Raw genomic sequence first — 16,495 nt, 5'->3', positions numbered from 1 at the left:
TCTTGGATTCCCTGTCAGGGGGTGCAGCAGGGAGCGCACCATGGGAAGTGGACGCCTGGACCACCAAGCTTTCCGGGGTGGGGTGATGGGCAAGGAAGTTTGGGTTCCCTGGAAAGGTGCGATGGTGGCGGGCAATTGTTCTATTCAAAGGAAGCCTGTGTAGAGAATAACTACTCCTAAATGAGAAGGGATTGGGGAGGGTTAAGGAGGGATTCAGGGAGGGGAAAGCAAATATGTTCTCCCACAAAAGTTTAACCCCATCGCTAATTTGAAAATAAATTAGAATTATTATTTATATAATTAGCACCTTGCACGAAAGCCATTCACAATAATTAATTCCAACATTCGGAGGTCAGGCATTGCCTGAAATTTCTTACCTTTTGTCTCTGCTTCTTCCATGTCTTTTTTATTAGCCGAAAGGATCTCCTCTCTGTGGTCGGTTAACAGGTCAGCAAGATGAAAAATAATTTCTGCTCTCTGTAATAATAGAATTGGAAAATTATATTTTTTCATATCTGTACACACTGCAAAAGGGAAAGCTTTCCGATTTCATACTCCGCCTTTATTGCATTACATTTTCACCGATTTAATGTGATAGATGTGCTGTCTTTAAAAGTTGTTAAGTTCTACATTAGTATTAGCCTGGTTCTAATTCTACCTGTCACAGCGTGAAGTTTACTCAGGTGGAAACATTACAGTCAACCGACCGTAAATATATGAATAGCCAAATGTTAGTTATTTTTGTACATTGCAGGCAATGCCAGCATACACAACCGTCAAGTTACCCGACAATAAATATGCAGATAAATATAAAATAATCAAGAGGCAGGTGATATTTGGCAGATATATTAAAACACAATAAAAAGTTAGCAAAGCTAACAGAAAAGCAAAAAAAATAAACAAAATAAATTCAGAATTACCTATAACGCCTAAAAATGTGGTTGGTGACTAATAAAGTGCATTCCCTACAAATTAGAGAAAAAAAGACAATCCTTGATGTAAGAAAGTGTTCTCTTAATGATGAATCGAATTTTAATCCTTTGTTTTTTTTTTCTCTGTATCAACCAGTGGGGCCTGGCACGCAGCAGCACAAATGGAACCTGCTTCTGTTGCAGAGTTGATTGTAAGCTTTTACATGCACTACACCCCCTGTGCGCCTTTGCTAGTTCATTTCTGTTAGATAAAGAAGCAAATCTAAATGTGCTTTCTGACCTTCAGCAGAGGGATCATCGGGGAGACGGTGTTAATAATGGTGAAGAGTGTTTTGTTTAGGAGTAAGTCACTATGAATAGAACTTTATGCTACCTTTATGTCTTCAGTCTTTCACATTCTCAGCCTATGAGTAAATCCCACATGAAATTAGAATGAGCAAGGGAGAAGGAGTAAGGTACCTTCAGGCAACTAAGGCCTAGACAACTGAGGTCCCAAGACATTTCTGGACAAATTAATGCCTTGCTCAGGGAGTAAGTGTCAGTCGTGTGGTGTCAGCAGTATGAATGTGGGGGAACCCATATAACTTCAAGGCATATCGCTTTGATAGGCACCTGCCAAAAGGATGACTTAGCTATAGTAGAATGTGCTCAGACACAGGCTACATATGAGAATCCATGGAGAGTGTAGCAAAGGTGAAGCATGACTTTTCAGGTCTGGCAATGCTAGACTGAACAACTTCCCAGGTGGCAAGATTAGTAGGCCTGACAAGCACAGATCACGAAACAAGTTCAAAACTTCACATACAGCCAGTGCAGGATCTTCTCAACTGAGGAGAAATGAAGAAAAAGTTTAAATTAATGATCTCAAATAGGTGGCACTGAAAAGACACTTTGGAATGTAAGATGGGTGAGTCTGGTTGCTCCTTCTGAACATCATGAAGGGCCTGTGTTTCACATATATTCATGCCCAGTGTTACTAAGAAGGCCATCTTGCATAAATGGCACCAGAAGACACAGGATGCCTTTGGCTCAAAAGGTCTGTTCATCAGCCAAACAAAAACCTGATGAGCCTCCTAGCGGGGAAAACTGCATCAGAGTCCTGCCAGGTATCTCTTGCCTAGTTAGCCCCGGAGAAGGAAAATACAGAATACACCTTGTTGAAGTGCTCACTTTTACTGAGGTACAGTCAGTCAAACAGCTGCTTCGAGTGGGTGCTAGCTTGTTGCCTGTGGTAGATAAGGGATCTAGCAGGGTCTGTGTGGACCATCACTACCCTTGATCATAGTACTGATAATAAAATATTCAAAGTCAATTATTTTTGCCCTTGAACACCAATGCATTTACAAGCTGACATATCTGGATTGTCCACAAGTACTGATGGATAACTTGCCTGATTCTAAGCCACCCTCAACTGTGCTTGGAGGAACTTGTAGCAATCACTAGACAGGTTAGCCAGAAGGAGGCACCACATGCAGATGTTGGTGGGGACGTGTCAGAGTATCAGATACAGAAAAATCATATGACAAATATTTTGTCATGAATATAGTTTACAAAAATATTGTAGCACTGTGTGTAGATTTTCTATTATTGACTTCAATGGGGAGATATTTTTGTAACAATATTTACAACACAATAACAGTACACACTGGAGTGACAACCCTACCTTTTGAAGGTCAGTACCGAAAATGGGTAGCCAGAAATGAGAAGACCACCATAAGCTCAGTATAGTCTTCCTGCAACTTGTTTCAGCGCTCCATGAGGAGCGGCAGCAGAGAATGCATGTAGTCTTTGCCAGAGGGGAAAAACCCTTATGCAGGAAACTTGAAGTTCCTAAAGCGTCTGGGATCACAAAGCTATCACAATCTTGATGGTCAACAAATGAGACCCTGCCTAGTTGATGGCCACTACTCTCTCTGTTGTGCAAGACAGGCGTACAGAATTGTCACTGTAAAAGGATTCCTTCTGTTAAGGACTTGAAAGGATTTTGGGTAGTTCTTTAAGAGCCCAAGCTAGTGTAGAGTCTCTGGTTTTAGGGTTAATGTAGACTCCAAATCCTCCCTGGAACTGTTCAAATGAGACGGCTCTCAAAGTATGCTAGACACTGTGGTCCGAATGTTCCTCAAGACCTTAGGAGTGGCAATGATACCAAATGGCAGTTTCCTGTTCTGGTAGTACTAATTTCCAACAATTAATGTATTTCCAATGTTTCTTTGGGGTGGGCACATAAAAGCAGGCATCATAAATATCCACTCATCACATCCAGTTGTTGCCCTGTACAGCGGCAGATTCATAAGAAAGAGAAGCTGTGATAGATCACAATAACATGGACAGGGCAGTGCACTCCTCCCTCTTCTCTTGGAAAAATGTAATGGGGGTAGGAACTGTGCCTCCATTTCTGGTGGCAGGAAAATTATGATTAATCAAAGGTGTTTGGGCTTCCCGCTGGGGCAGGGTCAACCTGGTACGTGGAGGTTGTGGAGAATGCAGAGCATAATCATTTTTTATCACGTCTTTGGTTCTCAGAATCTAGATGAGAGAAACCTTTCCCATCCACTGATGTGGAGTGTGCCTCCAAGGATTGTGCTGAGGAGGACATCTGGTAAAAGGAGAAGTCACTAGGATTTTGTTTAGCCTGAGCAGATGCCCACCTCATGCCTCCCTTGCTATACCTGTCTAATTCAACGGAAGCCCAAGTGATGTGTCCAATATTTGTTAGATTGTGAGAAGCCTTTCTGCTTTGACCTGTGAATTTAAGGGGGAGGCCACCCGCTTACAGAATGAGCTGTACTTTGCCTGCCAGGAGGAAGCTTGATCCACGAAGCCCTGCACAGGGCCCAGCTAACAAGAAGAAACTAGACATCTCAAACTGACGAAAAAGATCAGGAGCATCAGGATTTACACAGTACAACAAATCAGAAGTAGGAATACTCAGATGGCATTTGACATTATTTGATGTCCTACTGATCGCCGCACCAGGAGGACTTCAATGAAGCACTGGTACCTTAAATGGGCAGTCTCAGAGTTAAAAATAAATTAAATAAATATATATATTACCTAGTGGCACTCGCCACTAGGTAGTCATAGTTGGGACCATGTTAACATAGAAAAGGCATTTTTTGACCTTACTATAACCTTTGGCACCGTTTGATGAATCTTCACAAAAAGTTTTTTTTTAAAGTGTTGTGATAATTCTTGTTGCGCGCAGAAAGTTTGAGTGATCCGTGAAGCGGGAGCCACGAAAATGGGGAGTGTAAAAAAATTTGTATTTCCCATATTAATTCCCATAGGACCTTTAGACAAGTCTACAGCCCGAACCACTGGACGGAATTACACCAAATTTGGGAAAAAGCTAGCTTTCAGTATGCGGACTGATCTTTTGCTTATTTGGTGTAAATCCACTCAGTAGTTTTTAAGAAATTTAGGGAAATCCAAATGTGTATATCTCTGGCAGCAGCGACTTCAAGATTATTTTGCGAAATTTTTTGAATTCTGCTGAATTTCCATGGTTTTGTACGAGCAAATTCAGAACCTAACTAGAAGCTCCACATTTCACACATATAAAACCAGTGAAATTCATCAGTTATAATTACCTCAAGCTGACTATAACTTGTGCCCTGCAATGCAATGAGTAGGACCTCACATATTACATCACTCATGACATGTCAGTGACATCACTGATATCTCAAATGACATCACTGATTACACCATCCAGCGAGTGTAAGTGGCTCTATGGATGTGCGAGTGGGAGTGACTGTACAGGTGAGTGGTTGTGTGTTCTTGTATGGGTGAGTGACGGAGTATGTTTGTAACTGTATCAGCGAGTGTTAGGGTGAGTGAGTGGATGTATCAGTGGATTTATGCATAAGTGTGTGGACTTTATGGGATAGTGAGTGGATGTGTCAGTAGCTGTATCAGTTAGTCACTGGTTGTGTGAGTGTCTACATGGGTGAGTGAGTAGATGTGCGACTGCTTGTGTCGGTGTGTTAGGGACTATCTGTGAGTGACCTATTCCCATCCTGAACCCTAAAATTACCCTTGCCACCCAAAAACCCATCCTAAACTAAAAAAATGACCATATATATATATATATATATATATATATATATATTTTTTTTTTTCTCTCTCTCTCTCTCTCTCTCTCTCTCTCTCTCTCTCTCTCTCTCTCTCTCTCTCTCTCTCTCTCTCTCTCTCTCTCTCTCTCTCTAAATTTGCTGTAATGACGTGTGGTAAGGGCATATTCATTGGAAAAAGAATGTGTGGTAATGGCATGCAGGATGCAGCCTTTGCTGAAAAGGCTGTTTCCCCTACAGCACTAACCATAATTTCGACGATAAAATGAACCCCCTCATTTTGTTCCTTTCTCAAATAAATGTTTTGCGTTTTACTAGTTTGACTTTAACAAGATGGCTTCAGATGTGCCACACTTTTGTCCTAAGTAGACTGTTAGCGCTCTAGTTCTTCTTTAGAACACTCTGGGAGGCTGCAGCAGAACACAAGGGAATCAACTGTCAGGCTGCTCCTGTAGGAAGTACGTGTTTTTACTGAGAATGTCAGACTTCAATCTCAAATGGCTGAGAACGATAGTGTGAGTTTATAGAAAATATGCTCTCATTTTAGCTTCTGAAGCACCTTCCATCTCCTCTGCGGTAAAATCATGACATCGTTTTCTCTCAACCATGACTCATGAAATCCCAGCATGATAAAATCACTTTCAAACACACCACAATTCCTAAAATTAGTATGGTACCGTCAACAAATGATTTATACTATAACTAACATTTGTTATTACCCTTTATACGATCTCCTTTTTGTGACCCTCAAAACCAGCCATACACTACAATGCATTTCAATGGGGTGCTTTCATGTATATTGGCCAAAGATGGCTGCCAGCATTTCCTGGCTAACGTGCGTGCTGACAACCAAGCAGATCTCACCATGAGATCTCTGCTTATGCTCCACCCAGATACACAAATGTGGATTTCCTTTAATTTCTCCTAAACTACTGAACAGATTTACATCAAATAAAACAAGTGTACATCTACATACCAAAATCTAGCCAAATTTGGTGTACTTCCGTCCAGCAGCTCTGGCTGTAGTCTTGTCAAAACTCCTATGGGAATTAGCATAGACAATGCACCTTTTTTGACCCCTGCTTTTTCTTAGCCACCGATTGACGGATCACCCCGAAAGGTTTCATGTGCAACAAGAATCACTAGCAAACTTTTTGGGGGAAATTTTGTGATGATTTGCTAAGCGGTGCCAAAGATATAGGCAAGTCAAAAAATGCTTTTTCTATAGAAACATGGTCCTAACTATAACTACCTACTGGCGTCCAACAGTATGTATGTGTATTTATATATATATATATATTTATATATATATATAAAATGTTACTTACCCAGTAGACATCTGTTGGTGGCATGTAGTGCTGCATATTCACATGCTTTGCATAAGTCCGCGATCTTGTGTTGAGCTCTGAGTGTTACAAGTTTTTTTATTTTTTTAAAGAAGGTTTTCGAGTCACAAGATCGAGTGACTCCTCCTCTCGGTGATAGTGGGCATGGGCATAGAGTCCTTTGTTAGATTGTTTTCCGGCAGGAGGGAAAAGTAGAGTGTAGAAATTTATATATATATATACACACACACATATTAAAATAAAGTACTACAACGGCCACGGGCTCCAAAGGGGAGGGAGGGTGCATGTGACTCTGCAGCGCTACATGCCATGAACAGATGTCTACTGGGTAAGTAACATTTTCCGTTCTGTGGCATGTGTAGCTGCTTTGCATAGACTGTAAAGCAGTTCCCTCCCAAAATAAGCAGTGGCTAGCCTGTAGGAGCTGGAGTAGTTTGAAATAGTGTTTTAAGCACTGCTTGTCTATCGTTTGCTTGCTGGAGAGATAACACACCCACACAGTAGTGTTTAGTATATGTGTGTGGTGTAGACCATGGGGCTGCTTTACATATGCCCGCCACTGGCATATTTCCTAAGAATTCCATTGAAGCTCCTTTCTTTCCAGTGGAATGTGCTTTAGGAGTTACTAGTAACTGTCTTTTAGGTTTAAGACAGCAAGTTTGAATACACTTTACTATCCATCTGGCTAATCCATGTTTTTAAATATCCTTGTGAGGTTGTTGAAAAGCCACAGAGTTGTTTAGACTTTCTGAAATTTTTTGTGCTATCTATATAATACATGAGAGTTCTTTTAACATCAAGGGTATGAAGAGCTCTTTCAGCAACTGAATCAGGCTGTGGAAAGAAGACTGGCAATTCCACTGACTGATTTGGGTTTGTCCTAAGGACTATTTTATTTTTGTGAATTTGAAAGAAAAGTTCTTCTAAAGTGAATGCTTGAATTTCACTACCTCTTCTTAAAGAAGTGATTGCTACTAAGAAGGCAACCTTCCATGATAAAAACTGAAGAGGGGAAGAATGCATGGGTTCAAAAAGTGGGCCCATACGTCTTGTGAGTACAATGTTAAGATTGCAAGCAGGAGCTGGTGGAGCTCTAGGTGGAATAATCCTTTTAAGGCCTTCTATAAAAGCCTTTATAAACAGGAATCCTAAACAGAGAAGTATGCTGTCTGTTTTGGAGGTAAGTAGTTGTTGCTATTAAATGAATTTTAATAGAGGAGTGTGCAAGATCTGCTTTTTGTAAGTGTAGCAAATAATAGACAATGTCCTGTACTGACATATTAAGTGGGTTAATGTTTTTGGGCTGACAATAATAGACAAAACGTTTCCATTTAGCTGCATAACTCTGTCTAGTTGTAGGTTTGTGTGCTTCCTTTAGAATTCAGATGATTGTTGGCGGAGGAGAGGCAACGAATCTTCCTGGGTCCTTATGTATATGGATTTTTTCACAGTTTAGCGTCCATTACCTCCAATATGGGCCTTATTTCTGAAAACTCCTGAGTAACTGGAGCATATTTACCACCCACAGGTTTCAGCTTCGAAAGACTAAATACCGAATGTTTGAGTCAGTCTGAAGTCAGCTGCAAAAGCGGTGTTACTTTTTCCGGCTCCGAGGTGGAAGTCTCCGATTTTCGGCCCGATATCAAAACAGGTGTGGCAAGCTGTTTGCTCGGTGCCAAATGCACTTTCTTTCAGCACCTGGTCATCCGATTGTATTTTTCAGGTCCGACCATGGCTGGCATGCAGTGAGGGACCCAAGACCAGTGCCAAAGTCTTTTTTTGATTGTCTTTGGGTGGTGGCAGAGGTACTCATGTACTGCGCCAGTAGGATGGATTGTCTGTGAAGGAAACTGTCGCATGGTGTGCCAATTCCTCTGCGTGTTCTTCCCCAAAGATGTTGGGCGTTTGTTCCAACGACTTGGATGCCATCTCCAATCAACGTGCTCTTTGATCCCTAAGAGTATTCCTAGAACGAAAGGACCGACAAGCGCCACAGTTCTCTTCTCTGTGATCCGGAGAGAGACAGATTCCACAATGAGTGCTGATCGAAGTATGGAAACTTGGCGGGCACCGAAGGCAAAACCAAATGGAGTCCGTTCCATCAGCCTAACATTGTTCGACACCACGCGTCGAAGTAGGCCCAAGAAGGGTGAGGTTGCCCCTAATGGGATGGAAGAGAGAGGCAGGACCGTGCTAGTGGGAGCAATGTTTTCATCTCTTTCCCTGCACGCATGTTGGCGTGCAGGGAAAGAGATAAAAACCCAGCTTTCAGCAAGTGAGAGCTGTTTGACAGCTCCCGCTTGCTGAAAGGGGAGTTAATTTTGCTTTTACTTGGTGGGAGCTGTCAGCTCCCGCCAAACAAAAGCATACAGCTACCTCCAGTGGGTGGGCACCTTGAGAGGTAGCAGGAGCAGGCCCTGGAGGGTGGCAGTCCCCATGGTCATCTCCGGCTCCATGAGGGGGTGGGGGCACAGCCCCCTTCTATTGTTTTACTGCTGAATTTCTATTGTTTTGTATGCTTGAAATGTGAGCCTAACTATAACGTCCCTGTAACCTTTGTTTTTTTAAGGGAAAATATATATTACCTACTGGCAGGCTAGTTAGAGTGACCTGAGAGCACGAGTTATAGTTACTTAAAATAACTAACTATAACAGCTGAATTTCTATAGTTTTGTGTGTGTAGTACAAGTTACTTACCTTTGGTAACGATATATCAGGTAGAGACATATTCTAGTTGCAGATACCTTACCTTGGAATTTTCCCCCAGGCGTCAGACAGGATCTGGATATTTTTTCTTCGAGCAATACCCTTGCGTGTCGTTAGGTGGTGTCAGTTGACTCCGCGGGTGTCGCTGGCATCGTAGTCACCGTGTTGGCGTCACGAGCAGTACATAGATGCTGCCTCAGCACAGTGATGTCAGTTTCTTTTCACAACTTTCCATGCCAAAGCGCAGAGCTGCGAAGAACACTGAAATTGGTGCACCAGAGCTAAGGCCCTGAATTGGGAAGCCCTATCCCTAGAAATCAATTTGCAAGCGGGGAGGATGGGTGGGTCAGTAAGGAATCTGCAACTAGAATATGTCTCTACCATTACCAAAGGTAAGTAACTTGTACATCTGATAGAGACTGCTAGTTGTAGATTCCTTACCTTAGAATACATACCCAAGCAATGCCATCCTTAGAGGTGGGCTGTGAACCAAGATCATACTAGAAAGTCTTACGGGACAGAACAACCAAAGTAGCCACCCCGACGGACCTGCCTGTCCACGCATTAATGTTTAGTAAACATGTGCAAAGATGCCCACGTTGCTGCCTGGCAGATATACAGGACAGGAACTCCGTGTGCTAATGCAGTGGAAGCAGCAGTTGCTCTGGTGGAATGAGCGCTCAAGCCCTCAAGGGGTTGCTTCTTGCCAACACGTAGCACATTTTGATGCAAAGACATCATGAGATGGTACATTTTTGCAACGCCTTCCCTTTCTTCGCACCCACATATCCAACAAAGAGTTGATCATCCACCTGGAAATCTTTAGTACGATTGAGATAGAATTCCAATGTTCTTTCTGGATCCAGGCAGTGGAGTCTCTCCTCCTCATGAGAAGGATGCTCCACATGCGTACAAAGTAGCCAAAGTGATGGACTGGCCTACATGAAAAAGTGTAACGACTGAAAAGGAAGGAAGCCTTTGTGCACCCTGATAAAGTGGTGGTACGCACTGACAAAAGTGGGGGCTTAGAAGACAGAGCCTGAAGCTCACTCACTCTGCGAGCAGACGTGATGGCAACAAGAAAAACAGTTTTGAAAGTAAGGAGCGTAAGGGACAATTGTGCATTGGCTCAAAAGGAACACACATTAAGTAAGAACATGATTGAGGTCCCACTGAGACATGATAAAAGGAGTGGGAGGAAACAAATGGGTGAGGGCCCTTAAGGAGTCTACTAACAATAGGAGACTTAAAGAGTGAAGGCTGATCAGGCAACCTAAGAAAGGCAGAGATAGCCGATAAATAGCTCTTAAGGGTGCCCTGCTGGGCCAAAGAAAGAATGAACAAAAGAACCTCAGAAAGAGGAGCAGAGAAGGGATCAACAGATCTGCTGGTACACCATGCCATAAATGTATGCCTACATGCGTATACCGTTTTGGTGGAGGGACGCCTGCCTGCCAAGATTACATCACAGACTTCAGGTGGAAGGTCAAAAGCCATCAACTGTCGCCGTTCAATCTCCACGCATGAAGGCAGAGATTGGACAGGTTCGGATGGAGAACCGTCCTCTGTTGCTGCAACAGAAGATCTTCCCGAAGGGGCAGTCTGAGTGGAGGGTCGGTGGCCGTGTTCAGTAGCTCTGAATACCGTACTCTCCATGCCCAGTCCGACGCCACCAAGATTACTTGGGCCCGGTCGTTCTTGATCTCCTTGAGAACGCTGGACAGAAGTGGTATAGGTGGAAAGGAGGCCGGAGTTCCACTTGAGATGAAAAGCATCGCCGAGCAAGTGCCGCCTTGGAAACTCCAATGCACAAAACAGCTGACATTGCAGAGGCAAACAGATCTAACCAATGCTCTGCCACTGCTCAAAGAGACCTTACGCCACCTCCTGATGGAGACCCCTTTCGTGATTGGCTATGCATCGATGGCTGAGTTAGTCTGCTCTGGCGTTCAGAGAGCTCGCCAGATGTTGAACCACCAGGGTGATGTCCTGATGTTCCAGCCATGTCCAGAGGCGCAGCGCCTCCTGACAAGGGGTCCAGGACCCCATTCTGCCCTGTTGGTTGCAGTACCAACTGGTGGTAGTGTTGTCCGTGAACACTTGCACTACTTTCTCTTTGAGAGAGGGAAGAGATGCTTTTAGCGCAAGCCTGATCACCCGGAGCTCCAGAAGATTGATATGGAGCTCAGACTCCGCCGGAGACCAGAGGCCTCTTATCTCTGCTTCTCCCATGTGGCTGCCCCATCCCAGAAGTGACGCATCTGTCACTATGGAGACATCTGGAAGGGGAAGGGTGAGGGATCTGCCATTGACCCAATGGCGATTCGAAAGCCACCACTGCAGGTCTTTTGCAGTCCCCTCTGAGATCTGCACCATGTCGGAGAGATTTCCCAGATGCTGCGCCCACTGGAAATTCAAGTCCCACTGCAGAGCCCGCATATGCCATCTGGCATGTGTCATTAGCAGGATGCAGGAGGCGATAAGGCCCAGCAGCCTCAATCAGTCTCACCGACACCCAAAATATAGGCTGAAAGATCAGAATCATAGCCTGAATATCCTGGACTCACTTTTCGGGAGGATAGGCCCAAAACTGCACTGTGGCCAAAAAAGCTCTTATGAAAGGGAGCGTCCGAGAGGGAGGCAGGTGTGACTCTGGCACGTTTATAGTGAACCCCAGGAGGTTCGCTGTAGTCTGATGGTGGGAGATGACTTTATAGGGACAGTCCACCTTCAACAGCCAGTCGTTGAGGTAGTGGAAGACTGAAACCCTCAACCTGCGCAGATGAGCGGAAACCACCGCCATCACTTTTGTGAACACCCGAGGGGCGCTGGTAAGGCCGAAGGGGAGCACAGAAAATTGAAAGTGATCGTGACCTACTACGAATCATAGGTAACGTCTGCGGGCAGGCAGGATGGGACTATGGAAATAAACTTCCTGCAAGTCCAACGTTACCATCCAATCTCCTGGGTCCAAGGCAGACAGGACCTGAGCCAGGGTAAGAATTTTTAATTTCTCCTTCTTGAGGAAGAGATTGAGGGCCTGAAGGTCTAGGATAGGACGTAAGCCCTAGTCCTTTTTGGACACCAGAAAATAGTGGGAATAAACACCACAACCTACTTCTGGCGCGGGGACCCTCTCTATGGCTCCCTTGGCGAGAGCGCCGCGACTTTCTGGCAGAGAAGTGCCAAATGATCCTCTGCTATATGGCTGAATGATGGAGGCATGGCTGGTGTGGCAGACGCGAAGGGGAGGGTGTAGCCCCTTCGATCGATCTGCAAAACACACCTGTCCGTAGTGACTGATTCCCAGTGTGGCAGGGGATGGCGAATCCTGCCGCCAACTAGACCAGAGTAAGGGGACAGACTAGGATGGTTTAAAGGCGGCAGCAGGGGCAGGGGTGGCCTGGGCAGACCTCTGGTTCCCTGTCCCATGACCACAACCAAATGGGAGTCCGCATCCCCGGCTGAACAGCATGGGTGGCACAGTGGCTGGGAAAGGGACTTGACAGTGAGCTCTTTCTGTAGCCATGAAAGGGGCAAAAGGCTGACTGTTGGGGATGAGGGCAGTGGAAAGGTCAAGGGACCGAGCCGTAGCCAGGGAGTCCTTGACCCTCTCCAGGGCAGAGTCCACCTGGTCTCCAAAGAGACGGGAGCCATCAAAGAGCATGTCCATAAGGGACTGTTGGACATCCACTGAGAAAGCAGATGTTCGTAACCAGGCGTGGCACCTCAAGGCCACCCTTGTCACAACCGATCTACCCAGAGAGTCGGTCATGTCCAGCCCACATTGGATAGTGAACTTTGCTGCATCTCCCCATCGGTCACAGCTTGGGAGACGATAGCACGGGCCATCCTCTGGTATCTGCGGCAGAACTTGCACAACCCTATCCTACAGAGTGAGTATAACAGCCCAAAAGACATGCGGTGTTCACTAACCGCAGCGCTAGAATGGAGGAAGAAAACATCCTCTTCCCATATTGTTCCAGCCTTTTTTATTCCCTATCCAGAGGTGCTGAAGGGAATGCGTCAAAGGGTGAGGATGCCTGGATAACAGGACTCTCGGGTGTGGGGTGTTGGGATAGGAATTTACGGTAGTTTGGGGTGGGCCGATGGCTGCGTGCGATTGTCCTGTTCACAGGAGCCCCTGTGTTGGGTCGAAACCAAGTACCAAAAAGGACATCAGTGAGGACTTCATTGAATGGGATAAGAGGCTCAGAGGTGGAAGCCCCTGGTTGAAGTACCTTTGTCAGGAGATTACACCTGACCTGAACAGTAGGCAGCTCGAGGCCGAGGACCTCAGCCGCCCTACCGACCACCATGGAATAAGTAGCTCCCTCCGCCCTAGCCAAGGTAGGAGGAGACAGCATGCCACCGTCTGGAGAGGTATCCAGACTCAACTCCTATGCCCAGGTTAGGATCATCCTGATATTCACAAGGGTCCGAGGACCCCTCCTATCCTTCCCCAAATTTGTACATATAAGAATAAGGGTCAGAATCCAACCTGGGGTGAATAGGGCGGCAGACGCCGTTCTGACTCACAGTCATCGGATATCAGGATTGGGTCGATGTCGATAGTGGGCACCACCGACGTCCGAAGCGCCGACATTCGAATCAGCACCGGGGAAGGTCTCAATGGTACGACTAGTGTCGGAAAGGATCAGAGAATTGATCAGGAGGGAACTTGGATGGCGGGACTCTGAGCTGTCAGCGCGGAACCTGAAGGCCCTCCAACTGAACCCCCTTAGCCCAAAGGCGCCATTGTGGGGGGTCAGACTGCCCAAAAATGAGGTGCACGGCCTCTAAGAATTCGCCCAACTGAGCAGGGGTCCCCGTGTTGCATCAGCCAAGCATCGGGGTGAAGTCGAAGGAGGACGAGATTTCTTCTACTACTTCTTCTTCTTACCTTGACCCGAAGGCTTCAAGGAAGAAGAGTGGTGCTGGCTCTGCGACCGGTCTCAAGACCTTCCTCTTGAGCAAGACCAGGACCTATGCAGAGTCAAGCGCCAGGCCACCATAAGCTTGAGGGGCTACTCCTTTAAGGCCTTTGGGTGCATGCCATGGCACTCGGAGCATGACTTCTGGTTATGGTTGCGCTCCAGGCACCACAAACCGACCCGATGCGGATCCGTCACCTACATCATGCAGTGACAGTCCTCGCAAGGTATGAAGCCGGTCTTCAGGGACATCCTCAATGCACCAAAAGCTTCTCCAAAAACTCGACATGAGTCGAAGCCAGTCAAAAATTTACCGAGTGTGGCTCGCTCAGGAGCTGAGCATGGCGCAGAAAGAAAAGAACAGACGTCACTACATGGAAGAGCCGTCTTTGTACTACTCCCGACATCATCACGGCAACTATGACGTCCGCAGAGTCGACCAACGCCACCTAACGACATGCAAGGGTATTCCTCGAAGAAAAAAAATCTCCAGAGCCAGTCTGACGCCTGGGGGAAAATAGTAAGGTAAGGAACCAGCAACTAGAAGTCTCTATCAGATAATTCAGATCCTAACTAGAACATTCCTTTAACTTCGGTTTTTGTTGTGGTTTGTTTTTAAAATTTTTGATATACATATATGCACACATATATAGAACTGGTGTGTCTGCATACACACTGGGAGTAAATACCAGCTATAGAAGTAGCTTCCTGTCCAATCATTACGTGCTAGGATATGCAAAAGTCCAATGATTAGTGGTTGAGAAAGGCAAAGGGCAGAATGTAACAATATCAACGTTAATAGCATAGGAAAAACCAATTCAGCATTAACATAAATTTGGACCATCCAAATAATGCTTGTGGGTCAGAAAGTAAGAATCTTTGTGCAATAATATATCTTGGCTTCCTAGGAATAGGTACTATAATAAAGTATGTGTACTCCCATCAATAGCAGGACACTTCACCCACTACTCCACAGTTTTGTATTTCCATGGTCATTATCCACGTTGCTACAGAATTATAACATAAAACGCTGGACAGACTTAAGCACCCAATACTAAACAAGATTGTTGCAGGTGTTGTAAAATGTTGTGCCCTCACACCACTGTACAACCAAATGTAGTGTACCATGGTGACAGCACTGCCTTCTACCTCTCTTACCTGTACAAAGAACTGTGGGAAGTGGCGAATGGTGCCAGCCACGTGTTCATTTAGCGTTAAATTCTTTTATGCGACCAATATATTAAGAGTTGATTACAACTTACAACACAGACAATGTGCAATAGAAAGGAACACCGCATGGATACTAATCCTGTTGACTTTAGCTTCAATTTTTATTTTCTCAATGTCTACTTCCAGATTTGACATTGAGGAGTTAGTAAATTTTTCATAAAACTGGCTTTGCTCTGTTGCTTCCTCAAAGGTCTGCATTGTTTTCTGCACACTCAGCAGCCACCTACCTAGATCCTTAAAGTCATGCTCAGAGTTTGAAATGCTGACTTTTATATGCTCTGAAGATACGCTCAGCTCTGACATTTTGGTTTCTTTGTGCTGTGACCCATTTAATCCTTTAACAAAGTATTTTCTCGATGTAAAAGTCACTCCCTCAGTTTTTAGCATGCTGTTTGCTCATTAGAAGTCAAAGGCTCACAGGAAAGGAGACATGCTGGATCTCAGTTAGATCCAACCCCATCACCTTTCCTCGAACATTAATTTGATTATCAATGGGGCATGTGGGCAGTGGTGGGGTGTATGCGGGGCATGTGAAGGGAAGATGAATGGGCATATTTATAGGACTTAAAACTGTACATTAGTAGGTATCAACAGGAGAGGAGTTAATCTGGAGGCTTCAAAAGAGCAGCTCATTGCCCATGAGCTCACAAGGAAACCCTTGTTGAAGAAAAAAAAAAAAAAAAAAGAACAAAAAAATAAAAACATGTATTGCTGTCAGTATGTACAATTCTAAGCACCTGCCTAATGAAAAGATGGCTTCATCTTTTGGAAGATTATACAATGTAGGCATAAATTCTAGATTTTCCACATTAGGGTGCTCAAATTCAAGAGTTTTAACATGTCTTTCAAAGCAATAAAAAGATCTTACAAACCATAAAAAACAGTTCTCAGATTAAATTAGAGTACATTTCAACTAAACTTGACATTTCTGTAAAACACAATAGAATCAAACTCAGGGCCTAATTGCAATGAGCCGACTGCCAGATCTGCGTGTAGGAGGCAGCCGTTATACCGGACGCCTCCCTCCCCCCCACATCATATTACAATGTTCCCACCAGGCTGACCAAAGGAAATACCGTATTACATTTCCGCTGGTCTGACCGGCAGAAACAATGCTGCGGATTGGTCTCAGCTCCCTTAAAAGAGCCAATACCATAGCACAACTGCACCCTTAGAAAGCGCACTGTCTGCAGAGCAGACAGTATGCATTCCGAGGGTGTTGGGGCAGGGAGGCCCATGCACTTCATTTCCGCCAGCCATGAAAAGGCTGGCGGAAA

At 44.9% G+C, this 16,495-nt stretch overlaps 1 protein-coding gene across 2 annotated transcripts in view; it reads right to left on the bottom strand.

Annotated features, from left to right (window-relative positions):
* Window positions 1-16,495, bottom strand: part of ALDH18A1 (aldehyde dehydrogenase 18 family member A1) — a 284,510-nt gene that overhangs the window by 126,109 nt on the left and 141,906 nt on the right. For both annotated transcript variants that reach the window (XM_069239691.1, XM_069239692.1), the window contains exon 11: window positions 378-477. In XM_069239691.1, coding sequence (XP_069095792.1) covers window positions 378-477 — 100 coding nt within the window. The remainder of the gene's footprint in view (window positions 1-377; window positions 478-16,495) is intronic.

The sequence above is a fragment of the Pleurodeles waltl genome, chromosome 6 (genome assembly GCF_031143425.1).
Source record: "Pleurodeles waltl isolate 20211129_DDA chromosome 6, aPleWal1.hap1.20221129, whole genome shotgun sequence".
NCBI classification, from domain to species: Eukaryota; Metazoa; Chordata; class Amphibia; order Caudata; family Salamandridae; genus Pleurodeles; species Pleurodeles waltl.
Note: the sequence above shows the minus strand (reverse complement) of the source record. Positions and strands in the feature narration are given on the sequence as shown.